Here is a 12,735-nt window from a genome sequence, read left to right as displayed (position 1 = left end):
AACAATTGAAATAATTTGGAATAGTTTGAAACAGTTTGAAATAGTTTGAAATCGTTTGAATGTTAACACAAGATTCCTTGTGTATTAATTGTATCCCCCCCCCTAAAACCTTGAAAATAGTGAAAACATAGGGGTATGAACTCACCTTGAATGTGTGTTCTTGTTTGGATACGAAGTGATAGCGATGATCCTCGGGTTAGAACTCGTGTGGATAGTCGTATCCTAATAATAATTATACACGATATCGTATTCAAATGAGTGAAATAATAATTTAAAGTGTTAGTCAACACTAGATTATGTAAGAAATACTTACAAAAATCCTTAGGAATTATTTGAAGGGATAATGTCACTGTAGCACATGGAATTTTCATCAATTGACTTATTTGGTCCTTAAAGTTTTTTTGGTACATTAGGCCAGTAAAATCGTAAGTGGCCTTTTAATTACACCATTTTATCAAGTTTTATAAGGTTTCCCAATTATAATGCTTATGTGGCACGCTGATGTGTCCAATAAGCTTACGTGGGAAGCTTATGTGTCGAAGTAGTCCAGTTGTCGATATAGGGTTATTAATTCAAACCCTCATTCGGACCTCCATTAAATCTTTACTTACCCTTCTTTGAAAAGTCAAAGACTTCCCCATCCCCAACTATTTCCGTCCTGAAGAAGAATGTCTTCGAGCTCATCGACGTCAAGGCATCAACTACAAGTCACTCATGTTTAGTCGCAAGAAGGGGTAAAGGTTTGTGATTGTGTCGTTCCAGCTAAAGAACGAACCTATTGGAAGATAACAAACCCTGGGTGGCAATTCTGGAATTGTCAAAACAGTATGGTAGGTCCCGATTCTCATGATTTTGATAAGTTAGTATTTTACGGTTTGATGTGTGACGATCACTGTGAATAAAACCCTAATTTTATTTGTTTCTTTACGATCATTGTGAATAAAACCCATTTCGTTGGTACATTAAAGGTAGCTGATTTGTGATTGTCAGTCAAACCCTAATTTTATTGGATTTTTATAGACTAGGTTGAGGAAATGTAGCTTCTTTGAATGGAAAGATGAAGAACAGGCAGACGTGTACTACAAAAACCTACTGTATTCTCTGAAGCAGAAACTGGATGCCAAAGATGAACTGTCTGAGATGAACAAATTGAGGAGAAGGATTTCTAAAGTGGATTTTCTGCTGTCACAGGAGCAGTATAAGGTGGCAAAGAGTGAGAAAGAAGTTCATGATGCAAGGAAGGCAATAGGCAGGTACAAGATGATAGTTGCCCTGTTGTTTGCTTGCTTGGCCCTATGTGTTTTGAAGTTAGGGGGGTGATTGTAGTTAGTTTGGTTGGTTAGTTTAAGCTTTTGTTTTTTTGGGATCCCTTGTATTTTTTGTAAAGGCAGACTAGAAATTCAATAATGATGGGCATTTTGTATGTATTGAAGCTGCTTTTAGTTATAAGTTGGGGTTATCAACCTTAATGTGTTGATGTTGTAAGGTGGTAAGTCCCTAATAAAAGGGCATATGATAAGTATTGTAAAAAAATATTCAAATTCCCAATTATAGGGCATTTTGTGTAATCAGATGATGTTAATCAAACATATGCATGGTCTGTATTCCCAACAAATATATTTAATTAGATTGGTTGTTGTGCATGTTTTAAATTTGGGAACAAATTAGGAAGTGGTCCATGTGGAAGTACACTATGTGTATGGGGACCATTTGTAGTTAGTGAGTGTTTTAATAATGAAAAAATGGGACCTGTGAAGCCATTAAAAAACCATATCCGGGACCATATAATACATCCCCATGCATGCACATTATTCCAATTTTTTCCATGCATAAATATTCAAAGCCAAATATCATGATTTTACTTAAAAAGGCAACATACTTTCATACTTCATATCATTCATAAATAAATGACCAACATACCCTTTTCTCTCATACATAAATAAATGACCAACATACCCTTTTCTGTCATACATAAATAAATGACCAAAATACCCTTTTCTGTCATACATACTTAAATGACCAAAATACCCTTTTCTTGCATACATAAATAAATGACCTACATACCCTTATCTGTCATACAAAAATAAATGACCAACATACCCTTTTCTTTCATAAATACTTAAATGACCAAAATACGCTTTTTCTTTCATACATACTTAAATGTCCAAAATACCCTTTTTCTTTCCTACATACTTAAATGACCAAAATACCCTTTTCTTTCATACATACTTAAATGACCAAAATACCCTTTTCTTTCATACATACTTAAATATAAATTACCAACATCCTATTACATAAACTTTAAATATAAATTACCATCATCCTATTACATAAACTTTAAATCCAGTTTACCATCATCCAAGTACATAAACTTTAAACACAAATTACAATAAACATTAATCGATTACAAGAGCTTTTCCCTTCGAATTTCCTAGATCAACAACACCACCAATTGTTTTTCCTAATTTCAGTTTCAATATTCTCTTTGACTTTCTTCTCCTTATCTTCTTCAAAATCTCTGAAATTGGCCTAACACTAACTTGCTGAACTTGGATAACATGAGCAACCTCCTGAACATTACCATTATCAACTTGGGCATTAGGATTAACCTCATCAACCTCCTGAACATTTACATTATCAACTTGGATAATAGGATCAACCTCCTCAGCCTCCTCATCTTGAACAGCTCCCTCAACCATAACAGCTTCCTCAACCACATCAGCTTCCTCACCCATAACACCTTCATAACATCTAGGTGGAGTAAATTGCATATAATGACTAAAATCCCCTGCACTACTAGATTCAACATCAGTAGGAGCAACTTGCATATCATTTTGAGTAGTATCAATCTCAATTGGAGTCATTTCAACCTCTTCATGTTGTTATGGTTCACTTGTACTACCCTATATGGCATCATATAATTATGTTAGTAATAAATTATATGTTATTAATTTTATATTTTAAATTGTTTTACTTATCCTGCATTTTTCTTCACACAAACTTTTTGTTTCTTTTGTTTCTTCACATTTAACTTTTAGGGCCTTCTCTGTGGACAAGTGGCCTTGTTGTGACCTATCTCCTTGCAAATACTAAATCTGATTTTCTTTCCAGCCTTAGAACCCTGTGTGTTCCTGTATTCTCTATAATGGATTTCTTCCCATAGTAGCTGGCCTACCAACATCCTTCTATTAATAGGAGGCAATGGTGGAGTATAGTTTGTCTTTGGCCACATATCACTGCTATTCATGGGAGAAATTTTGTAATTGTATGCCTTCCTAAATGTGGTTCTGCTAAACATGTTGTCTACATACGCTTCTACATCCCTATTAAGAAAGGATATGCTAGCTACAAAATGAGCACATCCATATCCATTCAATTGCCACAACCTACATCAGCATGTTTTCCTTTGTAAGTCCACCTCATATGCATCTATTGCTCCTCTTACCTCAAACTGGTTTAATCCACTTGGTAGTACCTGATAATGCCTTTGAGCTTTTTAAGCAAATTCACCTTATCCCTTATCTCTGGACAAATATGATTTCCCTGTTGTTATCCCTTTAATTTCATGTTGTAGATTCTGTCCAGCATGTAAAATCTTATCTCCTCTAACATGGTTATTATGGGCTTCCTCCTGGCATCTACTATTACAAAATTAAAACTTTCTGAGAACCCATTTTCAACTGCATCACAACACCTTCCAGTTTGAAAGAAAGCACTTGACCATGTTTTAGGATCTTTCTCCATGAGATATTGATGGGCATCTAGGTTCAATGTCTCAATTTCTTTCATCATAAATTTAAAAACATGCTCAGTTGTGGCTTTAGATGCTCTCCAAAACAAGGTATGATATATGGCACCAGTAAATCTCTTCTGCAAATTTTGGCAAATATGTCTAGCACACTGCCTGTGGTCTACATATGGCAACAACTCTTTAACAGCCTCTATCAAACCCTGTAGTACTATAAAGGTTTAATCAGATAGTGTAAAATAAACATAAATGCATTACTATGTAAAATACTAACCTTATGTTGGTCTGACATTAAACTGAAACCATTCCCTAAATTCAAGTTTAGATCATCAATTAGAAGCTCTAAAAACCACTTCCAATTCTGCTTGTTCTCCACATTAACCACTGCCCAAGCAATAGGATATATCTTGTCATTTGCATCCCTCCCAATAGCATAAAGTAATTCTCCCTTACAAACACCTTTAAGAAAACATCCATCAAGACCAATTACCCTTCTACACCCTTCAATCCAACCTTGTTGTAAGTCCCCAAAATTGCTTGTGTATCAATCAGATACAATTGATGGTGCGGAATCCCAATCAATTGGATGATGTCAGATCAAAATAGAAGAGAATGAGAAGAAGAAGAAGATGAAACTATGATGTATTAATGAAATTGAGTGATGCTCCTTACAATAGATTCTCTCTCACACACACTTCTTCTCTCTAACTTTCTCTCTCTTCTAACCTTACATTCACATGCACTCCTCACCCTATATATATGAGACATGGGCCACCACCAGCATACGAGTGTACGGCTGCACATGCGAGTGCAGCCGTACACAGGTTGTGCGGCCGCACACACATGTGCAGCCGTACACAGCCACAATATTACATATTATATTATAGAAAAAATATATTTTCCTAGAAAAGAAAAGTATAAACCAATAATTATGACCCAACAATCTCCCCGTTGGTTTTTAGATTTCTTTTCTAAATGACCCAACAAGCTCCCCCTAAAAAGTAGCTGACTTTTCTTGTCAATCTTCAATAGGAGCTTGGGCTTCAGCTTTGATCTTTGATTTCTTCACAGCTTCAAGATGAACTTGATGAATCTTCATGAATGAATTCATCTCAAGCGGTTGGGCTTTTCTTCAAGATTTGACTCTGAACGCACATTGGGTGAGGAGGCTTGATGAAAAGATTTTTGAAAGATAGCACTTTCAACTTGAGAATCTTCAGAGAGAACAACGGAGAGAAATAATCTTATGGATCACTTCAGCAGGTTCATAGATAGTAGCAAATTGATTGAGGAGGCTTCAATGTAATCTGTCACATAATCTTCAAGTACAGCTTCACCATGCTTCTCGGGTTGACAGACTGAATGTTGAAAGAATAATCTTCATTTCTTGCTCCTTCGAATGAAAATTCTTCGATGCTCACGGATGAAGCTTCGGCTCAGAAAATTTCGATACAGTCTCAATGAGTCTCATCTACACCTGAAATCACTTTTCAAGACAAAACAAAACTAAAAGAAAAATTAGCGCATAAAAAAATATTTTTGGATTTTTCATATTTTCTGAAAAAATAAATCAGAAACAAAAAAAAAATTTAGATTTTTGATTTTCTTGAACAAGAAATAAAACAGAATATAACACAAATTTTTGATTTTGAATTTTTTGTTTGATTTTTGAATTTTTGAATTTTTAATTCTCCCTAATGTTTAAATTAGAAGAAATTATAAACAAATTTAACAAAAATAAAATGATATCTAACTTTAAGAGTGATTTAGGATAAATGTTTTTAGAAAGCCTTTATCCGCTTGTCGGTACCTTCTATCTTCACGTCTTTGTTTGGTCGATCATCGGTATTGGTGTCCACTTAAACATGAAAAATTGTGACAAAATTAGGACATACTATTAGTTATAAGCCAAAGTGATCGTAAGTTCCTAGAAAATATTTCTTAAGGACCATTCATCTGACGACGACCAAGGATATTGTAGTCCACCTAAATTAAGCAGCGAGATTTATAGATGGTCTTTGAGTGTTCAATTTTAATTGTACCAGAACATGTTTCCTGCTTCCTGATATGCCCAGTAATCAAGGACTTCCAGAGCAGACAATTATAAAGAGAGAAGATAGATTTAGAATGCATATGCTATACACCCAGGTCGGATCTCTTCCAATCACGTAGAGGGTGGAACATATGACTAACTGAAGTTTTAGAGGGATTGAGAAGTAGAATGGTGCATATACTGTGTACCACGTCGGATTGTGAGTCACGCAAAGGAGACAGTATATGGCTAACATATAGAAAGAATTGCATAGATAGAAGATGCAGAGAAATAGAGTTACATATGTTACCTTCGAGGTCGGATTATGAGTCACGCACATGAGGTAACATATGACTAACAAATAGAAAGAAAGAATATAACCATCTACAGACCTAATTTATCGGAATTCACCAGTCGTCCCATCAATACCAGAATTAAGGACAGAATCCGCACATCGAGGAAAAGTAAAACCACGGTTCCAGATACGAGTTCATTTTTAGTGACGAGTAGATTCCCATATATATCTCCCTGCTCAATCTATCCAAGCGTCGTATCGTTAGGCTAAACGGATCTAACTAGGTCAAGATTTGTCAAGTTTATAGATTTCCTAAGTTCAGCTCTGCCTAGTCATGTCCATTTAGAATATTTCGTGCCTACCGACGCATCAAACCAGAGCATAGATCCTTCAACTTTGGGTACGTTACGCATACTTAGATTGCATGTTATCAGTTAATAATATCACTTCCCAAAACATCTCCCTCAAGCACATTTCATAACCAACATATTTTTTTTGATTTTCTAATTTTCTAATGTTTTTGGATTTTTTTTTTTAATTTTTCTAATTTTTGTTTTTTTTTATTTCTCCCCGTAAATTTGTGCATAGGAGAAAAACAAAAGGAAATGCGCAAATTTAAACTATCCTAAAACAAAAATTTGTCTTTAAAGCGAATCAGTTTAAGAAAATGTAATAGCCCGAATTCCAGGTTAGATTTATGGCCCTTCTATTTTGGAGAGTTGGCATTTTAGTCCCTTGAAGTTGAAAAGATGATTTGGTGAGTACGCTAGTCGTACGCCGCGCGTACTCATGCGCTTAATTCATACGCGTGTTCATCCGGGTACGCTGGGCGTAACCCGCCGAGATGTAAAACCCTAAATTGTGGCCTTGCACTATAAAAGAAACATGTAGTCCCTTGCCCTAGCCACCATACATCCTTGAGAGAACCCTTAGAAAGCTGAGATTCGTGCTTTAGCTTGTGTGTGAGTTTTTGAGCTTGAAGTTTTCTTTTCAAGGTGAAGAAGGAGAAGAGGGAGCCATTGTTGGAGCTAGAAGTTGAAGAACAAGTATAGATCCGAGTTCTACAGTGGTTGGAGATCCTTCGTGAGGTAAAAAGCTCAAAGCTTTCCTTGTTCTTCATAAGCTTTGCTTGTTGGACCATTTGTTAGGGTTTTGGTTCAAAGTTGGAGACTTTATGTTCAAAGAGTCTCCATAAGCTTAGATCTGACCTTTTCTAGTGTAAAATGTGTTGAGGAGTCATAAAAATCGAGTCTTGGACGTGGATTTTATGGCATGCATGAGTTATAGTCTCGTTATGGAAAGAGGAAAGGTGTTTTGAGCACAAAGTGATCTTTACAGACATGCAAAGGCTTAAAGGTTCCAACTTTATGGTTTAAGACGTATTAGAGGGGTCAGATTTGAAGTTTGGATGCAAGTCTTAACAGTTTAAGACCTGAATATGCTGAACAAAGAAACTGGGCATTACGCTGGGCGTAATCCCAGTACGCGCCACGTAAGGGGTTGCGTACCATGCTTCTGGAAGGCAAGAGTACGCCCCGCGTACAGGAGCTGGTACGCCTTGCATACTGCTTGCTATTGACTTTTGTTGACTTTTAGGGTTTTAGTCAACATGTGGACTTTTGGGTCAGGGAGGTGTAAAATGGTCTTTTACCATTCTGTGGAATTTTAGAAGGAATATAGTATAGCCTTGAGAGCCGTTAATGATTATTTGATATGATTAAGCGAGGCTAGGTCGAGGTTACGAGATTCAGAGATATCAAGCACGTGAGATTTAGACATCATACGAGGTAAGTCTTCTCACTATACTGTACCTAGAAGGGTACCTATGTGTGACCGGAAGGTCTGGTATGCTATAAGATATATGCATTGTATTTTATAAGTTGCCTGTTTGTATGCGATATGTATGCTATGTTTGATTTGGGCCGGAAGGCATTATGTTATGGGCCGGAAGGCATTATGATGTAGACCGGAAGGTCAGGGAGTTACGGACCGGAAGGTCAACACGGGTGGGACCAGAAGGTTCACTGGGTCGGGATGGAAGTCCCCTAAGACGCATAAACCGGATGGTCATGGCCCATAAGGGCGTATGTGTGTAAGCGGTATATTGGGGAACTCACTAAGAATTTATGCTTAAAGTTGTTGTGTTATGTGTTTCAGGTACTAACGAGGACCGTGGGAAGGCACCGGCATGACTCGTACACACACACACAGTTGGATTTGGATTTATTTGATCTTGGGATTTGACATGTTTTGTATTATGATTATGATACATGGGATTTTTATGGTTGGATTTGGATGAAAATATGCTGTTAAGAAATGGAAATTTGTTTTGAAAAATTACATTGTTATAGAAAAACTTAGGAGTATAGAGAAGAAAACTCAAACCGTAAGTCACCGATTGAATTTGCATCCAGAAGGTCTGAGAACAGCACACCTAATCTCCGAACAGATCTGAAAATTCGTCATGTCATTAAGCACTAACCCCATGAGTGATCTCTTCCTTTCTTCCTTTCCCGCAAAGGACACATACTCTGAAACAAAGGTCTGAATGTTGTACAGTTGAGAGATGTGCTCTATCATGTGCCTGGAAAAGCCACTACCAACAAACCGAAGTTTGATGATATACCTCCATAGATGCTCCGGCACAGAGCGGGATTAGTTGGTCTTTGGAACCCAGTCCATTTTGAAACTGAGTTGACCTTTTTCATCCTTGCACGATACTCTCTCCCATGACAAATCCTGTTTATCACAAACAGAAGATGTAGAAATATTAGAATCCTTAGAAGATTTGGGAGAGTAAGCCTTTGGAACCCATTTGTAGTTGGGTTTAACCCATTTCTTTTTCGATCTGATGGGTGTCTCAGCACTTGATTTTGAACTTGATGTCGGCCGTTGAGATGACTTTGATTTTGGCTTCACGGGAGCATGTCTTCGATTTGACTTCTTTGCCGACATTCCCTTCTTGTTATTGGGATTCAGATTCTTGGCCTTTTGCGCATTCCAGTCACCATTGTTTGAACGTGACCTAGAGGGGTTTCTTTTAGAAAATCTCCCTCTTGGCACATTTTGCCGTCCTTGTGCATAGTAGGGAACGTATGCGCGATTAGGACAATTTCTAGCAATGTGTGCAGGTGTTCCACAGTGAAAGCATATCTTTTTCTTCACTGGGAAGTTGTTTCTTCTTGCCCCCGGTGGCTTGTCTTTGCCTTGTCTCTTTCTTTTCCCATACGCACAGTTACAATAGGCACTCTGTTTAGCTTGAAATGGTGGCCTGTATTTACCAACATCAGGTTTGTTAGGATTAACTGAATTAGAAGCAACAGATTCAGAGTTCTAGGAGTCATTGGATTGTTCAATAGTTTTCTACTTGTTCTCATCCTCTACTACTTTACTTGCACAGGAAGTAGAATCATTAGTATCGTTCATCTCAACACCCTCAGTTGCCTGTTCAACAATTGGTTTACCGTATACCATAAATGGTTCTTGGTCTCTTCCTGAGTCAAAGGTATGGATATATAGTTATGATTGAAAAGGGGAGGAACACTATCATACCCTAGACCCTTGTTTTGATTATCTTTTAATTTTAATTGGTTTTCAAATAAGGACTCGACCGTCTTACTTGAAGCAGTGTAATTTTTGAAACTAACATCTTTTTTTCCACACTTAATTTTCAAAGCGTCAAGTTCTTCAGTTACAGCAGCAAGTTTATGTTTAATGTGATCATAATTTTCACACTTGTTGCTGTAATCTTCTTGTAATTTCCTAAATTCCTTAGTCTTGGCCTCTAATTGTGCTTTTAAAGGTTTCTGACCTTTCCTAAGAGTATAGCCTTCGTATTTGAGGTCCTCATTTTCTCTTTTTAATAAATCGATTTGATCTCGGAGAAATTTAATAGTAGTTTCACAAGATGGAATACATGAAACTTCATTTACCTGAATGGATGAGGAACTCATTATTTTATTTTTTTTATTATTGTTTTTATTTTTTTTAATTGCCCTTTGACTTAAAAACCGAGAAAGTCAACCTTAAAAGTCAAATATAAAAAGTCAAACTTAAAAGTCAAACCGAAAATCTAAATTTGAAAAATTAAAAGTCAAACGAGAAAGTCAAAATTTAAAGTTAAAGGTCAACTTTTAAAAGTCAAAGTCAAAATTTTAAGGTCAAAAGATAAAAACAAAATCAAAAATTAAAAACTAAACTTTTGGGTTGAAAATTGGAATTTAAAAATTAAAAGAAATTGATTTTTGGGTTGAAATTGTCAATTTGCGAAATTATAAACCGAGAAGGACAAATTATGATTTATGTTTCAAAGGGATGACACAAAGGGTGTGCTAGTCGAGTTGGTTAAAGCGTTGTGGCAATGACCAAGAGGTCCCGGGTTCGATCCCCAACACCTCAATTTCGTTCCCCCTTTTCTTATAAAGGCGTTGCTGCTTCCGAACTGAGCCAAGAGCGAGGTAGCTGAGCTGTGGATTCCGAGGCAAGTCTGAGAACCAAACACTTAGCCGCACACTCCGAGCTGTAATCCAAGACCGCACACTGAGCCGTATACTTCGAGCTGCACACTCCCTGACCGCACACCTTCAACAGATTCGCGAAAAAACGAGGTTTTTCACCCTTTTTTGCTCCAAAACTCGATCAAAAACTCGTTTTTACGAAAAATGCAAAGAAGAAACCCCCCTTATTTTTCAAAGATCTATCCAAAAACGCTATTATCTTTTCAAAATAAGATCAAACAATCTCCAGATCAGAAAAAACTGATTGATACAACCAAGCTCTGATACCAACTGGAAGTCCTCAAAATTGCTTGTGTATCAATCAGATCCAATTAATGGTGCGGAATCTCAATCAATTGGATGATGTCGGATCAAAATAAAAGAGAATGAGAAGAAGAAGATGATGAATCTATGATGTATTAATGAAATTGAGTGATGCTCCTTACAATAGATTCTCTCTCACACACACTTCTCTCTAACTTTCTCTCTGTTCTAGCCTTACACTCACATGCACTCCTCACCCTATATATATATATATATATATGAGACATGGGCCACCAGCTGCACACGCGTGTGCAGTCGTACATAGGGTGTGTGGACACACACACATGTGCAGCCGTACACAGCCACAATATTACATATTATATTATAGAAAAAATATATTTTCCTAGAAAAGCAAAGTATAAACCAATAATTATGACCCAACACTTGTTTAAATCCTTGAAAACAACAATAGAACTTGCTAAAATATTTCTTTCCATCTGGACCATCCTCCATATCTACTTTCACAGTTGACCCAGGATTTGTCCTTAAAATTTCATGACCATATGACCATAGCTTACCATAATGTTCAATAAGGCTATCTTCAACAAGTTTCAGTGCATACTTCTTTGCTCTTCTACATTGCCCCATACTAACTTGGATACCAAACTTGGCCATTACCTTTAACCTAAGCTTCCTTACACTTATTTTCTGACTTTCTACAATCTCTTTGGTATAGTGACTCCCAATCCATGCATATGTCACCAATGATCCAAACTTGAAGTTACTAGCACAATTATGATCAGATTTTAGTGACTTGATTTGGAAACTCTCTTCATCACTTATCCAAGAAGCCCATAATCTAAATGTGCAAGCACCCTTACTACACCTCCCCAAAAGTCTTATCCTATGATTTTTTTCAAAACACAATTGATATCCATTAGCTACAGCATAGTTACACAACATTGATTTTACTTACCCTGGACCCTTAAATCTCATCCCTAGAATTGGTTTTTGTTTTTTCCAGTGTAATAGCTCATTATATATGGAATAAGTTTGTATGTTAACTTCAACTTCTCTCCCATTGTCATCATCTACAATGTTGTTTTCAACCTCATCATCAGCACATAACTTACTCAAGAAAGGATCATTTTATGTCCTATTCATATGCACTACATCCTCATTAAATTCAAAGGCAACATTTCTAAGTTCATCTATGTTGTCTTCATTTTCACCATCAATACAAGACTCATGTTCATCAGCATCATTATCTTCATCATCAATCCACCCATCAATACCAACCCCAATATGATCCATATAAACCAAAATTATACCATCTGTTCCTTAATCATCAAAAATAAAAGCAGCATATTCCACATCATTTGAAATGGGATTAATCCCTTCCATCAGGGAATATTTTGGTTCACAATAGGAAAACTTTTTACACTCTTTACGCATGAAACCTTCGAAGAAGTTAACAAACTCATGATAAGTCATAGAAGGAAAGTCAACATTAGTGAACATGGTTTTGATACCACCAGTGTAACAAAAAGGATTTCGATTAAATACCCCTTGGTAGTTCAGTTCCACCATCGCAAACAATCCATTAGGTTCCGATTGTGCCATTGCTGCGACTACTTTGTTTCTTCAACTCAATCACATGAATGCTTCAGAAACCCTAACTCGGTTTCTTTTACAGGTGATTAATGAAGATAACTGAAGTTCAATAGTTGAAGACGATAGGATTTAAGCTTCTTATATCATTAATTGACGTGGCATATCTCATGTGGCATTGGATTAGACAAAAAAATATATTAATTCACATATAGTAAAGGTCAACCGGGAAATGTTCTAAAACTTGATAAAATGGTATAATTAAAAGGTAACTTACGAGTTTACTGGC

General features: G+C 36.5%; 1 protein-coding gene across 1 annotated transcript; it reads right to left on the bottom strand.

Moving 5' to 3' along the window:
- Nucleotides 1–3,034: 3,034 nt before the first annotated feature.
- Nucleotides 3,035–12,458, bottom strand: LOC145002878 (uncharacterized). The gene is made up of 10 exons (XM_078962063.1): nucleotides 12,296–12,458; nucleotides 12,009–12,175; nucleotides 11,812–11,963; nucleotides 11,414–11,739; nucleotides 9,443–9,569; nucleotides 9,262–9,346; nucleotides 4,023–4,196; nucleotides 3,649–3,951; nucleotides 3,476–3,543; nucleotides 3,035–3,386 (listed from the first exon to the last, which is right to left on the bottom strand). Exons 1-10 carry the CDS (start codon nucleotides 12,456–12,458, stop codon nucleotides 3,035–3,037), a joined length of 1,917 nt encoding a protein of 638 aa, XP_078818189.1.
- Nucleotides 12,459–12,735: the final 277 nt, after the last annotated feature.

This window comes from Lactuca saligna, chromosome 6, assembly GCF_052625555.1.
Source record: "Lactuca saligna cultivar CGN05327 chromosome 6, ASM5262555v1, whole genome shotgun sequence".
NCBI lineage: Eukaryota > Viridiplantae > Streptophyta > Magnoliopsida > Asterales > Asteraceae > Lactuca > Lactuca saligna.
The sequence above is the reverse complement of the archived record's forward strand: the minus strand, read 5'-3'. Positions and strand labels throughout refer to the sequence as shown.